This window comes from Camellia sinensis, chromosome 1 (genome assembly GCF_055761805.1).
Source record: "Camellia sinensis isolate YWXY chromosome 1, ASM5576180v1, whole genome shotgun sequence".
Lineage (NCBI taxonomy): Eukaryota > Viridiplantae > Streptophyta > Magnoliopsida > Ericales > Theaceae > Camellia > Camellia sinensis.
Window position 1 is genome coordinate 249576978 of NC_138961.1, and position 23131 is coordinate 249600108.

Consider the following 23131-nt stretch of genomic DNA (forward strand, 5'->3'; position numbering starts at 1 on the left):
TATCTCCGATTTACTCATAACATTGGGCTTAACTATACTAGATATCCAGCAGTACTTGAAGGATACTGTGATGCAAATTGGATATCGGATACTAGAGACTCGAAGTCCACCAGTGGGTATGTCTTTACTCTTGGTGGGGCGGCTGTATGTTGGAAATCTTCCAAACAGACTTGTATTGCTAGGTCTACTATGGAATCTGAATTCATAGCTTTGGACAAAGCAGGAGAAGAGGCAGAATGGCTTCGCCACTTCCTTGAAGATATTCCAATTTGGCCAAAATCGGTGCCTGCTATATACATACATTGTGATAGTCAATCAGCAATAGGTAGAGCACAGAGTCATATGTATAACGGTAAGTCACGACACATTCGTCGTCGACATAACACCGTAAGACAACTACTCTCTAATGGAGTTATTTCCAAAGAATATGTTAAGTCTAAAGACAACATAGCGGATCTACTAACCAAAGGGTTAGCAAGAGAGTTAGTTGAAAATTCATCGAGGGGAATGGGACTTAAACCTATTAAATAAGAGTTACCACAACGGCAACTCAACCTAGTTGACTAGAGATCCCAAGATCTAGGTTCAAAGGGACAACCGAGTTGTGATTGACTCAGAAGGATCACTGGGGAGTCTAACTCCTACCCATTTCTTTGATGAAATAGTGATGTCTGCAGCGTTTGAGGTTAAGTAAAATTTTAATGATTCTTATATCTAGCTAAACCTAGTGGAGTATGGTAGGATACTCTTCATAAGAATCACCTATGTGGGTGTGAATTGGGCCGGTTCTATAAGATTTGTGAAGGACTACAAGTCTTTAGAGCACTCATGAAAGACCAGGTTGTTCAGGGCCAAAATGAACACAATAGTGAGAACTAAACTGTGTCTGGGGATATACTGTGTGAGCTCTATTGTCTTGGTTTACACAAACGGCTGAACAGTTCAAGACATCATGTTCACTGGTTAGCTAGTAAATCTGATAGCGTCTCACAAGGAAAGTTTCATAGCCAAAAGCTACCTATCCTTTGCAGAATATTTTCAAATTCTGTACTCTCTGTAATTAGATCACGTTGTTGCATTTTCTCTTCGTCAAATTCCATTCATGTGGGGGATTGTTGGAAAAATGGTGTTTTATATGGCATATTTTTTAGCTCGATTTTGAGTGGGCCCCAAACGTTGTTTGGAGTGGGTCTGAAGAGGTGAAGACAGAACGTCAAAATCATTTATGAGTGAATGGGAAGTTGACGTCGTGTTTCGAGTCTAACATTAATTTTTTAGATAAAATTCATTTGAATTTTTTCAATAAAAATTATTGTGGGAATTTAATTTAATTCTAAATTCAAATTTTAGGTTCTTGAGTGGTTTCCTAAAATTTGTAATTGTGAGAATTTAATTTAATTCTAAAATTCAAATTTTGGATTCCTAAGTGGTTTTCTAAAATTTGTACCTCTTCCTTTATTTATTAAACTATTCAAATTAGTTTGATATATATATATATTCAAAAAGTTTCATATATATATATTTTAATTGGTTAACAAAAGTCCAACAGTTTAGAACTTTGCTACCAACGGCTCCTTTTTCAAAATATGTGAAGAAACTGCTCCAAAATAGCAACAGTAAGATTTGGTTTTTTAACTGATTGTTTGAATTTCAAACAATTACTGTTGGCACTTGTTGTACCTGTTCAGTCCATTCACATCTGTTCGGGGCAGTGTAAATTTGCCTATAAATTCTGTCTTGATTCCAGCAGTCTTGGGGATGATTAAACAGTCTCATATTTTGTCTTTTTGCTGTCCAAATTACTTTTAGTGCATTATTCTTCATTTTAGATTTAAGAATAATTATTCAGAGAGTTAGAATACAGGTTTGGTTCGCCGAACAATTTGTTTTGGAGTGCTACTACAAGTTGATTAACGATCATTGTATCCTGGAAGATAGACGCCACTCAACCGTAAGCACCATAGTGGGGCAAATCTGTCTCGAGGACAGAGTGTCACACACTTGACTTGGTCTTAATTATAATTCGGTTCGACAAATAAATCCTGTATGTTATTTATTTCTTTTGTTTGAATTTATTTCAAATTATTTTATTTACACAGAAGATTGTTCCAACAATGTCAAAACCATTTATGAGTGAATAGGAAGTTGACGTCGTTTTTGGGTCTAACATTAATTTTTTTTTTAGATAAAATTCTTTTGAATTTTTTCAATAAAAAATTATTGTGGGAATTCAATTTAATTCTAAATTCAAATTTTGGATTCCTGAGTGGTTTCCTAAAAAATTTGTAATGATGGGAATTTAATTTAATTCAAAATTGAAATTTTAGGTTTTTAAGTAGTTTTCTAAAATTTGTGCATGTTCTTTTATTTATTAAACTATTCAAATAAGGCCTCGTTTGGGAACAGGCTAATTTAGTAATTTTTTGGCTATTTGGCTAAAAAGGTAGGTAAAAAAAACTTGTATGTTTGGGATGACTTTTTGGCTAATTACGAAAAGATGTGCAAAAAGTAGAGAGAAAATAGAATCTTTGACTTTTTGGTATGAGTTATTGGCTTTTTGGCTAATTTAGTAACTTTTTGGCTAATTGGCTAAAATAGCCTCTTGCCAAACGAGGCGTAAGTTTAATATATATATATATATATATTCAAATAATTTAATAATATATATATATATATATATATTTCAATGGTTTAATTAATAAAAGTTCCAATAGTTGGAAACTGTTGCTCCAACGACCCAACGGCACTTTTTTCAGAATTGTTTGAAATTTAGTGTTCAGGTTCTTTCGGTCAAAATTGGTTTGAAATAAGAGGTGTACCTTTTCACTTAATTATGGCACCTATTCGGGTCTATGAAGTTGCCTACAAATATATGGGTTTACCAACAGTCTTGGGTATGAATTAAAAAAACAATCTCATATTTTGTCTTTTTGCTATCCAAATTACTTTTAGTGCATTATTCTTTATTTTAGATTTAAGAATAAATATTCAGAGAGTTAGAACACAGGTTTGGTTCGCCGAACAAATTTGTTTGAAGTGTTACAACAATTTTGTGAAGATCATTGTATCCTGGGAGATAGACGCCACTCAACCATAAGTATCGTAACGGGGCGAATCTGTCTTAAGGACAGAGTGTCACACACTCGACTTGGTCTTAATTTTAATTCAGTTCGATAAATAAATCCGGTATGTTATTTATTTATTTTGTTTGAATTTATTTCAAGTTACATCTTGTTATTTAGTTCAAGCATGCCAATTAATGATATATTCTGATTTATCTCAGAATTGTGGGGGTGTATTAATATTTGTATAAATATACATCAACAAGAGGAATTAAGTTTCCTTCAAATGCTTAAAATTTGGGGGTGCTTGGAGGATTTTACCAAAGTAACGGTTCCGATAATAAGTCCACAAAGAATCTCAATTCTTTATATAGGACAAAGTTGGAGTAGAAGTAACAATGGTTTCATTAACTCCTAAGGAACAATTCTATATTTATTATTTAAATGGGAGTGACATAGAGTAACAGTAAGTCTCGATGTAATCAAGGACTTAACACCGTATGACATTTGCTTTTAGTTATGAATATTGTCTAAGGATAATATAATGGATTCACTAACTATTTAATGATATCTAACTGAGAAGGTTAAACGGAAAAATAGCGGCCGCTAAACAAAAAATTTGACCAGAGAGCAAATGAGGAAAAGTTTATCGAGGGGAATATGATTAAAGCCTATTACACCGGAGTCATCATAATGGTAACCCTACTTAGATGACTGGAGATCCCAAGAACTAAGTTCAAAGGGACAACTAAGTTATGTGTGGCTCGCCGAAAATCACTAAAGAAGTCTAACTCCTATCCATTCCTATGATGAGAGTGATATCTGCAACATGTGTTGTATGCAGGGAACTTAGGGTAAGCTATGCTTTTAATGATTACTTATATCTTGGAAATCCTAGAAGGGTATCTTTCAATAGGAGTATTTAAGAGACTCAAAATAAGGATCACCTATATGAGTGTGAAGGGGCCGCTTTTATGAGAATTGATAAAGCCAAATTTTCTAAAGCACTCAAGAAACACCAGGACTTGCCCAAGGCCAAAACGGGCACAACCGTGAGAACTAAGCTGTGTTTGAAGATATTCTGTGTGAATTCTATTGTTTGGGCTTACACAAACGGCTGAACAGTTCAAGGCATCACGTCCACTGATTAGCTAGTAAGTCCGATAGGCTTTCACTAGGGAAGGTTCAAAGCCGAAAGCTACCTATCCCGATGCAGGATATTTCCATAATGTACTCTCTTTTTGTCTGCATGTTGTTGCATGTCCTTTCCGTAAATTTCATTCATGTGGGGGATTGTTGGAAAATTTGAATTTAAATTTATTCAAATGGTTGTGTCTCTTGAGATGAAAGGGTGTCTCCTTTTGAAGGATCACAATATTTCTGAAGAGTCACATAGAAGTCTTTATATTCCATGTCCCTCGCTTCATTTTGTATGGTGAATTGCCATTCTTCTTCACTTTGCATTTATTCTTCATATTTCATGAGTCTAATTTTCCTATAAAGAGAGTTCATGCACAGCAAAGTTTGCTAGGCTTGCAATAGTAGTGCTGCTAGTGCAAGACATTGATCGTTGTATCATGGGAGATAGACGTCCATTGAATCCTAAGCGCCGGTGGGAGGACGAATCTGTCTTAAGGAGAGAGTGTAACACACTCGACTCGATCAGGTTTTATCTATTTATAGTTTATCTCGTTATTATATCGATTTGTTTTAGTTTTGGTTTTGCCCAAAAATCATTTGCATATTTTTAAAATTATATTTTCCCGATAGTTTGGTACTATTAATCTAACAATCTCCAGGATACAATGATCTTTAATCAACTTGTAGTAGCACTCTAAAACAAATTGTTCGGCGAACCAAACCTGTATTCTAACTCTCTGAATAATTATTCTTAAATCTAAAATGAAGAATAATGCACTAAAAGTAATTTGGACAGCAAAAAGACAAAATATGAGACTGTTTAATCATCCCCAAGACTGCTGGAATCAAGACAGAATTTATAGGCAAATTTACACTGCCCCGAACAGATGTGAATGGACTGAACAGGTACAACAAGTGCCAACAGTAATTGTTTGAAATTCAAACAATCAGTTAAAAAACCGAATCTTACTGTTGCTATCTTGGTGCAGTTTTTTCACATATTTTGAAAAAGGAGCCGTTGGTAGCAAAGTTCTAAACTGTTGGACTTTTGTTAACCAATTAAAATATATATATATATATATATATATAATATACTAATTTGAATAGTTTAATAAATAAAGGAAGTGGTACAAATTTTAGAAAATCACTTTGGAATCCAAAATTTAAATTTTAGAATTAAATTAAATTCTCACAATTATAAATTTTAAGAAACCACTCAAGAACCAAAAATTTGAATTTAGAATTAAATTAAATTCCCACAATAATTTTTATTGAAAAAATTCAAATGAATTTTATCTAAAAAATTAATGTTAGACTCGAAACACGACGTCAACTTCCCATTCACTCATAAATGGTTTTAACGTTCTGTCTTCACCTCTTCAGACCCACAGAACTGTTGTTAAACAGATTTATCATTGTTAAAACAGTTCTGGTTATAATTTATAAGTAGTTTGAATCTACCAGAAATCAATTTATTTTTGGTTGGTTGCTTTGGTAACTACTTTCATACAGATTTGAAAATTTGTGAAACGATATGTTAGTTCAGAATTTGTATTTGTTTATTATTATTTGTGTGTTATAGAAAATATTATGTAAGAAAGTCAGGCTGCTGTTGAAACAAGGAAGTCAATTGAATAAAAAAATAGATGAGAAGAAAAGTAAGTATTAAAAAATTAAATAAAAAGAAAAACAATGAAAGCAAGCATTAAAAAAATAATCCAAAAAGAAAAGCAATAAAGTCAATGAAAGATTAATTACAAAAAAAAATGGAAGTGAGAAATAAGATGTGGCAGTGAAAAGTGGAGGTGAAAAATTAGATGTGGTTGTTGAGGTGTAAATGAAAAAATAAGGTAAGTAAAAGATAGGGTTTAGAGTTAATTAAAAAGGGTGGGTGAGAGTTTTTTTTTTTTTAATTAAAAAATTAAGAAATTAAGATTGAAATATTAAGGCTCCCACAAGATTTGTGGGTTAAAGAATATATTTTTCTTATATAATAGATATAGTATAATTTTTTTCAAAGCTATGCTAAAATCTGGACTTTATAAAAAAAAATTATAAAATAAAAACTAAAATTTAAGAAATATGTATAAAATAAAAAATAAAGTGTAATCAATTTTTCAACAGAAATTTATAATACAAAAATGGGCCATTTTTCTGAACGTAAAAAGTGCACAAGTGTTTATATACGTGCACAAGTTTTTTTTTTTTTTTTTTTTGAACGGGATATACGTGCACAAGTTTACCTCATAAGCATTAACTAATTTATATGACGGTGACTGTGACGGTTAACGGCGAAGATGATAACGAGTGCTCCACGAGCACGCCACGTTACCAATTTTCCTAACGGCCCAAACCAAGCCACGTCATCACAACGCAGTCACACTTCCCCACATTCGCAGCAAAGACTAAAATACAAAATTCCAAACATACCCTTATATCATCACCATTATTACCCAATTCAGCCCCATAGTGATAAAAAATTATTAATCGACTCATGTGATCATATCTTATACTAATCATAATTTATTATGATCTTTTATATTTTTTAATTACTCAACATAAATTTATAGGTCTCAACTGCAGAGTCTACATTTATATGAGACATTTAATAATTTATTTAATAAAAAATTTAATATTATTACCATTCTCAAATAATTCACTACAAAATTCTTTCACTAATCACAATAAATATAAAACATCATCCGATACTGTTCTAAACCAATCAATAACTTTCTCTCTATTAGGATACCATTGGGCACCACATAGTAGTCAATCTAGTAACATATTTCGAAAATGACATGTTTTTCTAATTTAATAGATTTAAAAAAGTACTAATGACATAAAAAATAAAAAAAATCAAAATCAAAACATTCATCTCATAAAATCCACGGATCAATCAATTAGAACTATTAGAATAAGAATAATGTTTGAGAGCTCGAATTCGGCCCTCCCTAATCCCCAAAACGATGTCGTTTTGGGGATTTTTTTTTTTTTTTTCTTCTTTCTCCATTTTCGACTGAAATAGGGAGAGAGAGAGGGAGAGGGAGAGAAGCAGAGGGGAGGGGAGGGGAAGAGAGAAAGAGAGAGAGAGAGAGAGAGAGAGAAGACGATCGTCGATCGCCGATGCCCAGTCGCCAATCGTCGCCCAGCCGCCAATCGTCGTCGCAGCCCTGCCCTGCCGTCGCAGCCCCGCTGTCGCAGTCCCCTCCTTCCTCCTCCTCTTCCCTCCTTCCTCCTCCTCTTCTTCTCCTTCTCTACTTCTAAAAGGCCCCCTTCAGTCCCCTCTCCCTCCCCCCTGCACTCCTCCTTCTCTGCTTCTAAAAAAACAAAAAAAAAAAAATTAAAAAGATTCGGGGTAGCTGATTTCGAGCTACCCAGCACGACTCTAGAATTAGAATAAAGAGTCCCCAATCTTTTTTTTTTCCATACATATTAGCCCTTTTCCGTCTTTTCAACACAACCACACTCTCTCTCAGAGTAAGCATCGCATAGCAGCTATGGCGACTGGTTTGGTCCGGAGAGCGATTTCTAGGGTTCACAATTCGTCTGCTGCGAAGCTAGGATGTATTCGAGCACACGCTTCGGAAGCCCAAGCCCAACAGGTCGAACAGAAAGCTCGACCTGTCTCCAACCTCAAGACCTTCCAAATCTACCGGTGGAGCCCCGACAACCCGAAGAAGCCGGAGCTCCAGGACTACCAGATCGACCTCAAGGACTGTGGTCCAATGGTCCTCGACGCCCTCATCAAGATCAAGAACGAGTTCGACCCTACCCTCACCTTCCGGAGATCTTGCCGCGAGGGAATCTGTGGATCCTGCGCGATGAACATCGACGGCTGTAATGGCTTGGCTTGCCTCACCAAGATCGAATCTGGGTCGTCGTCGACGATCACGCCTTTGCCCCACATGTTCGTGATCAAGGATTTGGTCGTGGATATGACTAATTTCTATAACCAGTATAAGAGTATTGAGCCATGGTTGAAGCGGAAGAACCCGCCTCCGGTGCCTGGGAAGGAGGTTCCGCAGAGCAAGAAAGATAGGGAAAAGCTTGATGGGATGTATGAATGTATATTGTGCGCCTGCTGTAGCACATCATGCCCCAGCTACTGGTGGAACCCTGAATCTTATCTTGGTCCTGCAGCTCTTCTCCATGCTAATCGGTAATGTTTTCAATCTTCAAATCCCTAACTTTTTATATTGTAAAGCATCCAAGTGATGAAATTCAAGAAGGGTATGTAAACATTGTTGAATCCCCAAAAGTTGTTTACACTTACTTCTTGAAAGAAAATTGGTCTAATTAGTAGTTATTGTTTTTTTAATAAAAGAAACTTGACCTTTGGTGTGTCTTCATCCAATTGATTTGTATTTTAAGTGTATGTTAGCACCTGTTAAATATATCAAGTAAAGGTAGGGAATGAAGGATTGTAGTGAAATATTATTGATTTATAGAGCGAGACTGCGAAAATGATTGCTTTTTTAGGTTCAAGAAAGATTCTTGGAATGATTTATCAGAACCTAAATGGTAAATTATGCTAGTTATTATTCAGTGCATTTTAGGTGCTACTTAGTAGGAGTATGTTGTTACTCGTTATACATGTGTAAGTTTAGGGTGGGGAATGGAAAATTGTAGTCAAGATGAGAGTGATTTACAATACGAGAATAATTAGATTTTTAGTAGTTCAAGACTAGAGTGATGATCAATGCAACTATGGAAACATGTGGAAGTTTGCAAACCTTATTAGAAGTGGTGCTTGCTTGTTGCAATGAAACCTTCATGCGATCCCCCTTTCGCTTGACATGGTCACATAAGGTGGTGAATATGATGGTCTACCATGTGGACCTTGATTGCATCAATACCAGATACACATTCATCAAAGCAGTGTACAAAATCAAAAGTTTGGGAAACTAGTTGAAGTTCTTATAGTATCATATGAAATTAGGAAATTCAAGTCTACAGAGGTGTACTGCATGGATGAAGTGAAATTCATTTCATCTCTTTTGTTTATATAGTGGAGTTCAACTGCACTGTGCTTAATGGAACTAAAATTTTAATTTCTCTATTACATATATTGTTCAGTTCAATGGTTCACTTTAGTGGCTTCTATTTCATTCAAGAGTTGCACTCATTCTTATAACCTGTTATGTTCCTTTCTATCTCAAGCACAGTTCTCTTGAATTGTATTTTCATGCTGTTATTGAAATTGCAAGGCCATTTAAAAATGGAAATTTATTTTGTTGATGGCTGAGAGATGTTATTGTTTTTAAATGCTGCTGGTATGATGTTCATCTTATGCTTGAATTTTTGTTGGTATGTGCAGGTGGATAATGGACAGCCGTGATGAATACACAACAGAGCGCCTTGACGCAATATGCGACGAGTTTAAGCTATACCGCTGCCATACAATATTGAATTGTGCCCGTGCTTGCCCAAAAGGTCTGAATCCTGGAAAGCAAATTACAAACATCAAACAGCTTCAGCTTGCAAAGGGTATCTAAGACGTGTGATGATGTGCATTAATCTCTTATCCAGGGATTAATGTGAAGAGCTATTATTTGTTCAAGTGAATAATGTGTGTACTGATTGTTATAATCCATTCTTCGGATCTTTATTGTACTTTTTTGGGACCATGGTCCTTTGTTTTGAATAATTTTTCATACAAGTGCCTTATTCTATTGTCACTTGGATTGTGTTTTAATCTACTTTCATTGACAATATATGCAGTATGATCAGCCTGTAGTCGTAAAAAAAAAATGAAGATTATGGTCTTGGATTTGTGGAGGCATTTGTGAAAAAGAAAAAAGAAAAGAGAAAAAAAAAAAAAATAGCAATTGGACATTGTAATGATACGAACATAAACATCTTGAGAAGAATGTCTGACTACAGCTATTTATGGAAGATAGTAGGACTGATTGTAGTATTAGTCTGACGGTTCTTTGTTTAGACCTTAAAGTTGTTTCTGTGACTTAGATCACAGGAAAGTGTTATGAAGATGCAGGAACATCAATTTGCATGTTGCTTGCTCTATGCTTTCGCTTCCCATATTGTGGGAGTGTAAGACGAAATCTTCAAATTAGTTGATAAAAACTCATTGAAAATTAAAATTTGGGAGAGAGTGATATCCAATGATTCCTAGGGTCAAATATTTGGGAGCACGCTTCATTGGGGAGCTTCTAAATACATCCACCAATAAGGTACCAGATTTACAATGCATATAGCGGTAGTGAGTGTAGGGAAAATAGATTTACAATGCATATAGTGGGTGTATTTACAAGCTACCCCTTCATTGGGCCCACAAAATCAGCATACTCATATACTTGGTATGAACCTTTTATTTATGCCCTGCATGATGTAAGAGAATGTTGAAACTATCTGTATATAAATCTTATATTCACACACTCAATGGATGATTCCTTCACACAATTATTGGAAATTCTAACCCTAAATGCTGTGTTTGGTTGGGAGATTTGGGGAGAGATTTGGAAAGAGAAATGGAAAAGGTAGGTGAAATGTGAATAAATCATACCTATATTTCACATAGTTTCACACACCTTTTCCTTTTCTTTTTCCAAATCCCTCTCCAAATCCCCCAACCAAACACAGCATAAGGACCACAAATGCATACATAAAGCAGATATCTATTGTTTTCAGAATCACATCAAATGGGTTGGATTTTCTCAACTGTGAAGAAGACCCTTATATATATAAACCAACAGGAATGAGAGATGTACACCAACAAAGCATCTATCCCATTAAGTGCATATTGGTAGGATGAAGTTGTTACAAGTAGTAGCTTGTTGTTTGGTTTCTACAATTTTTGTTCGTGTTAGGATCGGTGTTGTTCAAGCAAGCACTCGCATCCCAATTCTTATAAACCCTCAAACTCTTGAACCACCACAATACATCACTGTAACAGGTGACAAGAACAAAACCCGTTTCAGATTCAACCATAAAATTTAATTGTCCAAAACTTTTAAAATGTACCCAACATATTTGGAGAAAACTAATGCAGATTAGGAAAGGAAAAAGAAATTATTATTTTTTTTAAAAAAAAATCACAAGGTTAAAACTGATAATGATGATGTTCTTGTGTTGTGGTAGGATGCAGCAATAACTGCGACATAGCTTGTTGTTACTGTGATATCAAGAAACAGCCACCTATTTGCATACGATGCTGCGAAGAGGGAGATTGACCTGAAGGCTGCAGGTATGTATTGTTTCCTATACATTTAGGGGTACCTTGGAGCTTAATTTCAATTGTAATTCATGTAACTTTTTTTTCCCCCTCAAATAAATGTGTAAGGTTTTTCTTTCTTTCCTCAAATTTTTTTCTTTACATATATATTCAGTTCTATGCAGTAAGTTCTAGGACGACAATAGTGATGAGTATAATGTATCTATATCATGGCATTTCAAATATCCATCTTTGCATTTCTCTTTACCATCCAGTAGAAGAAGGGTTTTTAGTATATCCAAGTTTTAAGACTAATGCTTCGATTGATGTCATCTACATTTATGATATATCCACCACAAGTTATCACAAAATTGGCAAGCGTCACATGAGAAGAAATGCTATAAAACTAAAAAACACCAAATTAAAGCAAGGAAAAAAGCTAGATCTATCACGTTATTACTTGAACAAACGTGAAAAATATACAGATTTCAAGGCCTCCTAGAAAGTCCAAGCAATATAGTTGAGATTTGTACCTAAAGATCAACAATATTGACAGCATGACCACCTTCAACCAGACCCCATCAGACGAACTGCACCAAAAATTCAAGAAAACACTTAAAACTAAAGGGAACTGACTCAACTCAAAAGAAGACGTCCCAATATGGTACATGAAAACTTGAATTTTTGACAGATAGCACACCTCCACGCAAGTTTTTATGTCCAAGAAACAAACAAATAGAAGGAGAGAGCAGGGTTACTAACAGCAACAAGCACCTGCAAATCATCTTCAAGTCTAATCAACCCAATGGCCTCCTCAATCTGCAATCTTCCTCGGAAGATTCCAATAGAACCAATTTCTGCCAATTCACAGTCATCAGTTTTCTAGAGAAAGATATCAATGGAACAGAGAAAATTAACCTCTTAAAGTTATTAAGTTTGCATACAAAGGAGAGAAGACTAAAATCTTGACGGAACATCTTAATCAGATGTTCAGTTATCTTGGCCCAATTGAGTGGAACTCTTTCAAGTTTCATCATAAAGGCATTGTAAATGGTCTGATTCAATCTGTTTGTTACTAACACATATACAGACACACACAAAAATAGCAAATCAATATTGGAAAATTTGAAGGAAAAAAAAAATCCGAAATTTACAACAAAAGCACAAAATTATACTCAAAGGTACTAAAGGGTTTATTGAATTGAATCCAGTGGTTTTTCTCATAACAGAAGTGGCCTTTTGCTGCGCACAACACACGCAGATCAAAAAATGTTTCTCCGCAACCACAGAACAGTTACAGACTCGACGGTAATGGATTTGTTGGGCTTGGGCTCAACTCATTATATAGGTTATTCAGCCTGCGGACCTATTATTATAGAGGAAGGCAGCTTCGATTTTTAGCCCGTTTACAATTATTTAACAATTAGCCCGATTGATTTTATGGGCTCCCAAGCCCTAATCCACTGAAAGGAGGGTCGACCGCTACTGTAAGCCATAAACCCAGGGTCGACCTTAATTTTTGACTTGCATATATAACTGTTAAAATTATTATATACTAAAATTTATTTACACATATCAAGACATTAAAAAATTATAACAATAATTCAGAAGAATAAAATTATAATCTTATTACTTTATAATTTAACAAACTTCAGTTTACAACAAGAAAAAAAATCACCTAATTTACATATAAAAAAAATTTAAAATTTTATTTGTTAATTAAACTTGCATAATCTGCAAGGATCCTGTAGTTTTAAACTGTAAACTTAAATTAGTTGAACTAGATCTTAATTATTTTTAAGCCCATTATCTTTGTTGTTCATAAGCCCATTAATACTATAAAAGTTATTATTAATTGTAAATTCCGAAAATTGGGCCCAAGCCTCAGGGCCGGGCCTGCTCAACTGTTCGGAATCATATGATATGACAAAAGGGAATTATGAATTGAATATAGCTGAAATCAAGTCTAGATTCGTGTGGCTGCTTCGGTGTTGAATACGGACAAACATGACATGTAATTTATTTCTCCTTTATTCAACTTTTTTTTTTTTTTTCTTTTTGTCTGACTTTTCTAAATTAAATTTATTAGTAATCAATCAGGATCACCTGACTTTTCTGTTAGAAATATTTAAAAATGTAAATAAATATATTAAATTTATTTAGTTTTTAACAAATTCTCGATGAGCAGTGCTAGCAAAATTCATAAAAATAAATTAAAATTTTTAAATTAATTTTGTACTTTGTGTTTTTATTTTACATCCATAGGCAGTTAAAATAAATTTATTTTCAATCAAAATGGATAATCGAAGGCTCAGCGCACCTTAATTAGTTTGTCCTGGGCTCATTAATTGGCCTTGGCCATCCCCATCACAAGTTACTATAATTTGTCTTCCTATGCCAAGCCAAGTTTAAGCTGCTAAAATTAAAAAAACTATGTCTATATATTTTTTTATATAATGAATGATATATATTTATGGTCTTAAAAATAAATAATTCGAATAATTGAAATGAAACTCATAGTAAAATTTATTAGCTCATCAAGTTCTTAAATTTTAAATTTGAAAAAATTCAAATGTGTAACTCAAATTTGCTATCTTCCTTTATAGATGATTTTAGACTAAATATTAAGAAGAAACTTTATTTTTATTAAGCCGTCATCAATAAAAAAGAATTTTTTTTTCATAAGATGAATGAAAATTAATTTTTAGTTTTGAGATATCTATATATAGCCTATGTTTGGCAAGTGGGTTTGCAGGCTTTTTTGGCTATTTTAGCCACAAAAAACAAAATATGTTATTTTAGCCATAACAAACAAAACACCACATCCAACCCATAATCATTACATTATTCTCTCACAAAAAAACTCAAAAAAGTCAAAAAGCCAAAAAGCCCTTCCCAAACCAAGCTTTTAAGCCCAGGCTAAAATAGCCAAAAAAGCCAAAAAGTCAAAAAGCCAACTCACTTCCCAAACGGAGGCATAATTATATATAAGAATCGCTTATCTGCTTAAGGTTTATCTTTTCTTTTGTCATTTCATTTTGAATAATTTACTAATGGTGACTTATATGTTGAATAAAGATTTTTTCGTAATTACGCAAACATTCTTGGTCAATTATTCAACATTTTATGCAATTACGTGAACATTCTTGGTTAATTATGAAACAGATTTTTTTCGTAATTACGCAAACATTCTTGGTCAATTATAAAACATAAATATTTTATTTTTAACAAATAATAAATACACCCATAAAGTTTGTTTAAAATATGAATCGGTCCTATAAATTATCAAAATTGATTATTGAAAAAAATTTCTCATATAATTAAAAACTGTTAATTTATTTAATGATTTATTTATTAACAAAATGGTTAATTGAAAAATATTTTTATTTAATAATTTACTTATTAAAAAAATTAGTCTTTTGTTATGCGAGTATGATTTATGTATTAATAAAATTAATCATTTGTATATATATGTATTTTCTTCTACTTCTTTATTAGTTCAGTGAATTATTTTAGTAATTTTTTTTATATGAGAAAATTATCTTAGTATTTATTTTATATTTATCTATTGAGAAAAAGTATACACCATAATTTTTTTTATAAATTCAGAATAAATGTTAAAAACTCATAAATTCACCCAAAATAATATGGTAATAAAATTTCAATTTTATATTCTTATTTTTAAAAAATATTAAAATATTAAATTTAAACATATTGTAATATTAGCTTATGCCTTAAACGATCCTTTTTAAACTAGTATGTATATATATATATATATATATATATATTTCAGTTTAAAATAACTGAAATGGTCTAACATACCCAAAAATACGAAGGGTATGTTTGGTTTAAGTTTGGAAGATGAGAGATAAAAAATATGAAAAGTTATTTGGTTTGATTTTTTTCAAAAGATGTTTTGGAAAATTATTTTGAGAGAGAGTTTTGAAAAAAGTGATTGATTTGATGTGTGTGAGAGAAAGATTTGTTTGAAAAACTTGTAAACTAAACAAATTTTAGAAAAAAATTTTGAGAAAATTTGTTTGGTTTGATTACTTTTGATTAAAAATTTATTTGTAGAGAATTTTTCTCAAAAAATTTTAAAAAACACTACATTCAGTTTTGACACCGAATATGGGCCTAAATTTCGTTTTCAGTACAAGTCGCCTTTATGTCTGTAACTTTTCCCCTACTTCTCCGTATATCATTGGTCATTACAACTCACCGTACAATCCCTAACCGGAGAGCAGATCAACATCTCCACAATCTATAAATCTCCGAAGAAGAAGAGACTTCACCTTATCAGAATCCGGCGAATACCGAAAGATTCCACTTTCGGTTCACACACAGAAGAGAGACAGAGAGAGAGAGAGTAAGAAATGGCGTCGTGGAATTCTGTTCAACTGGAAGTTCTATCGAACGTGTTGGGATGGTCTGCTTTCGTGGCTTGGTCCATCAGTTTTTATCCCCAAATCATCATGAATTTCCGAAGGAAAAGGTCACCCGATTCACTTTCTCTTCTCTCAATTTTCTCCATAGATTAGTCTCTAAAATTGTTTTCTTTTTCTTCTTGTTTTTTTGGGGGCAAAAACGCAGTGTGGTAGGACTGAATTTTGATTTTGTGGTGCTGAATTTGACGAAGCACTCTTCATATCTCATATACAATGCTTCCCTCTTCTTTAGCTCTGTTGTTCAGGATCAGTACCGCCAGAAATATGGACTCGACCAGGTTTCTACTCCTCATTATTATTATTATGTACATCTGTCTGTCTATCTATATTTGTGTATATTTTTGTGTGTTTGTGTTTGTTTCCTGAGAAAACGCTGACAATAGTAAATAATGCTTACTGAATTTTATATCACTGTTTTTCTAAAAAGAATGGTTTCTAGCCAAATTTTGGCGGGTTATCAAATCAGATCATTTTTATTTATTTATTTTTTTTTTCCGGACAAAACTTTTTCCTATAAAGAATCATGTTACGTGTGAATATATTGTGAGTGGGCAATATTGGTTTTGGACTTTTACGCTATGTTTGGTTGGAGAATTTGAGAAGGAAGTTAGAAAGGGAAAGGAAAAATGTAGTTGAAATTATGAATAAAATATATGTATATTTCACCTAATTTTATGTACTTTTTTTTTTTTCCCCTTTTCCAAATCCCTTAACCAAATTTGGATGCAATGATTTTCAAAGACTCCACTACAAATTGGGAAACCTGAAGAAACTTAGGCCATTAGAGCATCTCCAACACTTCAACTTTTTTTTTATATATCAAATTTGTTCTGAATTTAGACCAAAAGTTTGATTTGATATAGCTCTGTTCAATGGTAATCAAAATTTTAATCAAATCTTTTAAAAATACATATCCTATCACAAAAATGTCCTTAACCAATTCAGGTGAAAAAACAGAAAAGAAAAGTCCAATTCTTCGTCTTTTAACAATTTCATCAAACTAAGGTGGAAAAAGGGTTGTGTTGGAAATTCGGTGAAAGATTTGATGAATATTTGGTGAAAACTTGATTTGATACAAGTTTGATGAATGATCTCATTTTCACCAAAATTTTCATCAAATTTTAATTTGATATGTTTAGGTGGTGATTAAATGGCCCATAGCCTAAATTATATGTTTTTGACATATTTGTGATGATAGCTTCTTGCTGGATATGGTAAAAAAAAATGGAAAAAATCATTCTAGTTTCTTGGGTTGTCAGTGAAGCAATGTGAGTTCAATTAATTAAAGCCAAACAAGTTCCTACGTTTCTGGTTTTTGTGACTACTTCTGTCTGTAGTTGCATTAGGCTTTGCAATGGAATAATCTTAACTTCGATTGGAATATTGGTCTAATTACATTGACAGAACTGTTTGATGCTACACACTATCTTGTTCTTTTTGTTTGCGGAGAAAAATATTGTTCCGCCCAATTGTCTTGTACAAAGGGTTTAACTTGAATCATACAAGTTTAAGAAGGTTTTGTGTTATCAAAATTTATATCCTTGTCATTCCTATTGTAGATGATACCCGTAGCTGCCAACGATGTAGCTTTCTCGACACATGCTGTTCTAGTCACCGCATTTACCTTGTTCCAAATTGCAATTTATGATGTAAGTAGTTCATTCATCTTAACTAGTTTTGGCCTTGTTTGGATATTTTACTTTAGTTTGGAAAGCAGAAGTTTTGGTTTGGTTTTAACAAAATGAGTATTTTCATTTTTTTTCGATAAATGAAATGATTACTTCCAAATTTTTAGCCAAATAGTACCTTAATTTCTTACAAGTTATGGATTGAAGATATTGACATATGCATTAATATCATACTTGTATTGATGTTTTGTACAGCGTGGAAATCAGAAGGTCTCAAAGACTTGTATTGCAATTGTTTCTGTTGTGTGGTTAGCTGCTGCAGTTTGTGTGTTCGTAGCTTTGCCGAGCCATTCCTGGCTTTGGCTAGTCTCCTGTTTTAAGTAAGATATTCATTTGTATTCACTCCTGCATTTTCTCACTCCCCCTGGTAGGCAAAATATAGAAATAACAATAATGAATAATATCAAGAAACCTTTTGGCTATGATCAAGTTTTTAGCCTTGGATATCAATCTTTATGTGATTGGTTAGAAAGGAAGATATTGTTGTGGGTATTCATGATTACATGCAACAGGACCACTGTTATAGTGCTTAAAACTGGTCACATTTAAGTGTTTTTGGATCACTATATGATTCTCAAGTCAATTTGATTCACAATTCTCATAGGGTTGTTCTCTTGATCATCACACATTGTTCTAAAGTTTGATTACATGTTAACCAGTACAAAATTACTGTCTGACATTGTATAATTTCAATTGTGTTGCAGCACACTGCAGGTCACTATGACAGTCGTCAAATATATTCCTCAGGTTCAATCACTTCCCATTTGAGTTATATTTATGCTAGAGGAAAATTATTACTAATTGATGGCAGAAAGTGTTGCCACACACATCATAAACATTGCCCTCTCTGGGGGATTCCATCTGAGCACAAGCTGTATTTATTCATTTTTTATCCAGTTATCCCATTAGTAATCCAATTAATAATCTATTCATTTTTTTTCTTCAAATTTTTGGTGATGAGGGGTTGCTGAAGGGGGTAGTCACCTAAGCTTCCTGCAGATTTGAATTTCATACTTGTTGCACCCCCTCCACCAAGCGCAGTTTTGCTACCCAATGTAGTGGGTCTGTGTGGGAACTGAGAATGCTATCTAACTAGTAACTATATAAAAGATAAGTCTTTTAAGTGAGGATAGCTCTTAGATAATGTGGCAAAGTAGTTGCACAGATTAGCAGTTTATGGAATTACACATGAAACTGCCTTCCTGTTAGACCAATAACCGGCTACTCACTTGACCAGAATCACGGCCTTAATTTCAGCTGTAACTGTGCTCTCTTACTGTTTCCCCATCAATGTGGTTATTTGTGCCCTTCTTGTTGAAAATATCAACTGATTGAGCTAAATTAACCTAACTCTGCGATGGTAGTCTGCTGCACATCAGTTATGCTGTTATACACATCCTTCAGTTGGTTCTTGTAGGAATGTTTGTAGTCATTCCTGAGATTGCAAAGCTCAATCTCATGTGGCTTACCAATTTTCTAAATAATTCAATCCTACTGCAAATGTGAGTGAGTTGCAAATGCAGAATAGGCACACAACATGTAAAGCTTTTTCTTAAATATTTACATCTTGCTCCATGAATCTTGTTAATAATTAACCATCCTTTTTTCTCCCCTCACTCCCCCTTTTGGCACCCATTAGTTTCATAGATAATGCTCATTTCCTGGTCCAAGTTCTATCTAATCTTGCCAGTCATTTATTGCCAACATCTTCATCCTCACTAAACTCATTCTCTGGAGTCTGGACATATTTTTGATTGCTCAACATATTTATATTTTTTTACCATAAAACTACCATTTGAATTCAGATTTGATATTTAAATAGATAGCTAGTGACGCCGAAGCAACTATCCACTGAATACACGTACCTTACCTCTGTGTTAGTGAGCAGAAGTCTCTTATAAATGGTTCAGCTAAGAGAGAAAATTTTTTGTTGTTGATATTATCATTTTTAATTGCTCTCTTGCTTAGTGTTAACTAAGATAATGGGAGATATAAACTCTATCAATAGTTCACAGTGTTTCTGCTTGACTTGGAAGTTGCCATGATTTCTGTGGCATCATATTTAACATAGTTCCTTTTGTGTGTGAGACTGTTTTTTCTTGATCTGATTTCTAAGGATATGCTAGAATGGCTTTGATGCAATTTGAGAACATATTTTCCATGTCTTAATTTTGTCTACTTATAATCTGCTTCTAAATGCTTGATATCAGGTAACAATCTGCAAGTTTGCACTCTTCAGATAGTAAATTTTTATTTATTTATTATCTATTTCTGAATTATAGGCGGTTATGAACTTCCGGCGGAAGAGCACAGTTGGATTTAGTATTGGCAACATTTTACTTGATTTGCTTGGAGGGGTGGCAAATTATGGCCAGATGGCTGTGCTATCTATTGATCAGAGTCTGTCATCTATACCATAAACTCATTATATATTGTCTTTTGCAGAGAAAAAAGATATTCCCATCTGAAATCATACATTGTGCCTAATCAAATATTTGACTCCTCCGTTTCAGATTCCTGGGTGAACTTTTATGGAAATATAGGGAAGACATTGCTATCTTTGGTATGGAGCATTTTCCTCTTTCTCATAATTGCTATTTGTTATGCCCATGAAAGCATCACTCTTATCCTGTTGTCATAACACTTTTGGATAATATGGAAGATATAAAACCACAATAAAGGAAGAAGACAAACAAAAATGAATATAAATTGATTGTGAAGTTCAGTTTTTTTAGCATCAAGATGAGTGACTACTGTATGGATTATTTATTTTATACACACTGTAATTATACTGCATTGATTTTGGTGGAATAAAAATTTGCAGGTGTCTATCTTCTTCGACCTACTATTTATCTTGCAACATTATGTGCTCTATCCGACCAAGAAAATGACCACCACACCTAATCCTGATAAGGTAAGCCAGGAGCCACTTCTTAAATCTTCTGATGACACAAATTCAGAAAATGTGTAGCCATTTTGGCTTTGAATATCTTTATTGTAAATTAATGACACAAATTCAGAAAATGTGTAGCCATTAATTTTGGCTCTGAATATTTTTATTGTAAAATTTAAAATTCCATGTAAAAATTCGTCTGATTTGCCCTCTTATATAATCCCCCGTCTGTATACAAAGGTACATCATAATGTGAAAATTTGTAGTGATTATGAACAATACATTTAGCAAGAACCAGTTGTATTGAAAGATCAAATTAGCTATGAAGCTCTCTCTCTCTCTCTCAATTTAAGGCTGGTACTGTTGTTTAAATTTTATTTAAATGGTTGCTCCAATTACAGAAGTGTAGTTATTGATTAGCCAAAGCAAGAGGGTTATCTTGTTAAGCATTTTCAGTGTGAATTACAGGAGTGTAATTCTGAGTTTTGCCACTGAAGATCTTGGCGGGTTTGTTTTGCTTACTGTGATCCAAGTTGTGTACTGAAACATTATTGGAGCCTTTGATGTATATTGTGTTTCATCAATTGCTAAGAAATGTTGCAGATTTAATCGAACAGTGTTGGTTGTTGTTAACAGTCTGCATCCAAAAATTATTGGCTGCCGTGGTGTGCAGGAATAACTTCTCGTCTACTTCATCTGATCTGATCATATATTTGAATGTAGGTGGCTCAGGAACAACCTAGGGATCTCGAGGATTGTTGTTGACGCATGCTATGAAGAGCCATGTTTTAAATGCAAATTTTTTATTTTTTATTTTTTTTTGGGGGGGGGGGGGGGGGGGGAGGGGAGGGAAAGGGTTGACATTACAACAACCTTGGGTAAAAAAAAACCCCGAGCATCATCAAATAGTTGTGCTGAAAATACAAGAAGGTGAAAAATGATAAACAAAAATCTTTCTGAAATGCTGCTTCATTGATTGGCAAGAATGTCTGCAGAAGCATTTGCTTCCCCATATATATAATTAATTGATCTCATTGGAAGTTGTTGCTTGAGGTACCTCCAATCAAAGAAGAAAATCATTAGTCTTACCCAAGATGAGGAGTTTAACAAGTTGTGCATCCGTTTCTACTTTAAGATTGACAAGGTTTCGCTCCATTGCAAGATTCAACCCATCTCTCAAGGCTCAATACTAGAAGAAAATAAAATATCTTTGTGATAAATGCAAATTTATAAGCAGTGTTCTCAGGCATTTGATGTTAGCCAGCTTTGTCAATTATGTTTCAATTTTTTATTTTTTAATATTTTTATCAAAAAAGAAAATGAAAATGAAAATGAAAATGAAAAAAAAATAAATAAATGATAGAGTTGTTTAAATTGTTCACCACAAGTAATTGGACGAAGGCTCACAGAGTTTCCAAATTCTTTTACCCTCGAGTTACAGTTGAAGCATTATTGGGTTGTTTAGGCAACGTATTAAAATAAAGAAATTGACTGCTAAATAAAATAAAATAAAAAAGGATTGGAAAAAATTTTAGCCAATTGAAAAAGATGGATGCTATGTTTGTTAGTAAATCAGAGAACATCAGGCTTCCAGAATTATGAATTTGGAAGTAATTAGAGAATAATAATGAATTATCAAGGAAAAAGCATGAAAAAATAAAAATTGACTAAAAAACATGCCTTACACAGTGTAAGTCACGCTTTACCGAGATCTGAGATGCACTCTGCTATGACTTTCTGTAGAATTTATTTATCTATTTTCACAATTCGAATAACTTATTTTGTAAATTTTAAAATGGACAAATTATATTGAATAGTTTGGGACTTGTTTAATTTCTGATTTTTTAATTGTGATACATTTAATTCTGAATTCTGAATATTCTCAAAATATGTTTCATTTGCAAATGGTCAATTTCAAAGGCAAAGTCATCATATAACTTCTTTTATATTGATTAATTTGTATGTTGTTTGAAATGTAATGACATTTTTTTAATGAATAATGTTGAAACTTTTTAAATTATAAAGTTATGTTTGGTTTGGTTTTTAGAATTTATTTTCAATTTTTTTTTTTCTAAGAAACTAAAAATTAAATTGGTGAAAACAATTAAAAACAATTCATTTTTATATAATTTTATCTTTTAGAAAGATAGAAATTAATTTTTAAATTAATTTTTTTGATATTTATTTTCCTTAAATTAGTTTCTATTTTTTCAAAAGTTAAACATGGCAACGACTTTGATGTCATTATTAAACCAATTCATTAAATTAAAAAATCCAAAATCAAAAACATTATATGATAATCATCTAAGAATATCTGGTAACAACAAATACAACCATCTACTACATGATAACCGTAGAAAATCGTCAATAAAAACAATCACTTATTACATGATTATTATATAAACACATTAAAAATTAATTTGATAAAAAAATATGTAAAATATTTATCATTTTTATATAATTTTATCTTTGGTGAGTATAATTTTAAAAAATTCAAAATATTTTTTTGACATTTATTTTTGTCAAACTAGTTTATATTTTACCAAATTGACGACTTTGCCTTTAAAATTGAGCTATAATATTTTCAATTATCCTTCTTTGAAAGGAGATTCAAAATTCATGATCAAATATATCAATTAAAAAGTCAGAGATCAAAATGACATAAGTCTCATAAAGAGACCATTATTGTAATTCACCGTTTTAAAATAGATTTTTTATATTAAAAAATT

The 23131-nt window shown here is 32.8% G+C and overlaps 2 protein-coding genes and 1 long non-coding RNA gene across 5 annotated transcripts; all 3 read left to right on the forward strand.

Annotated features, from left to right (window-relative positions):
- The first annotated feature begins 7594 nt into the window (after positions 1-7594).
- Positions 7595-9880, forward strand: LOC114320040 (succinate dehydrogenase [ubiquinone] iron-sulfur subunit 2, mitochondrial). Its single transcript, XM_028267131.2, has 2 exons — positions 7595-8361; positions 9520-9880. The coding sequence occupies exons 1-2, from the start codon at positions 7700-7702 to the stop codon at positions 9695-9697; spliced, it is 840 nt and encodes a 279-aa protein (XP_028122932.2). The 5' UTR covers positions 7595-7699; the 3' UTR covers positions 9698-9880.
- A 1115-nt stretch (positions 9881-10995) lies between these two features.
- Positions 10996-11506, forward strand: LOC145824706 (uncharacterized). Its single transcript, XR_014366676.1, has 2 exons — positions 10996-11115; positions 11301-11506. It is a non-coding gene; the product is annotated as an uncharacterized LOC145824706 (long non-coding RNA).
- A 3998-nt stretch (positions 11507-15504) lies between these two features.
- Positions 15505-21661, forward strand: LOC114320041 (PQ-loop repeat family protein / transmembrane family protein). Of its 3 annotated transcripts, none has more exons than XM_082925128.1 (9): positions 15522-15868; positions 15967-16099; positions 17381-17470; positions 17705-17829; positions 18214-18256; positions 19792-19909; positions 20023-20072; positions 20334-20423; positions 21126-21661. In XM_082925128.1, the coding sequence occupies exons 1-9, from the start codon at positions 15750-15752 to the stop codon at positions 21165-21167; spliced, it is 810 nt and encodes a 269-aa protein (XP_082781254.1). In that variant the 5' UTR covers positions 15522-15749; the 3' UTR covers positions 21168-21661. The 3 variants fall into 3 exon arrangements, with proteins under 3 accessions (XP_082781246.1, XP_082781254.1, XP_082781261.1); XM_082925135.1 differs by lacking the exon at positions 21126-21661 and adding an exon at positions 20871-21011; XM_082925120.1 differs by lacking the exon at positions 21126-21661 and having other exon boundaries at positions 15505-15868; positions 20334-20729.
- The last annotated feature ends 1470 nt before the right edge of the window (positions 21662-23131 follow it).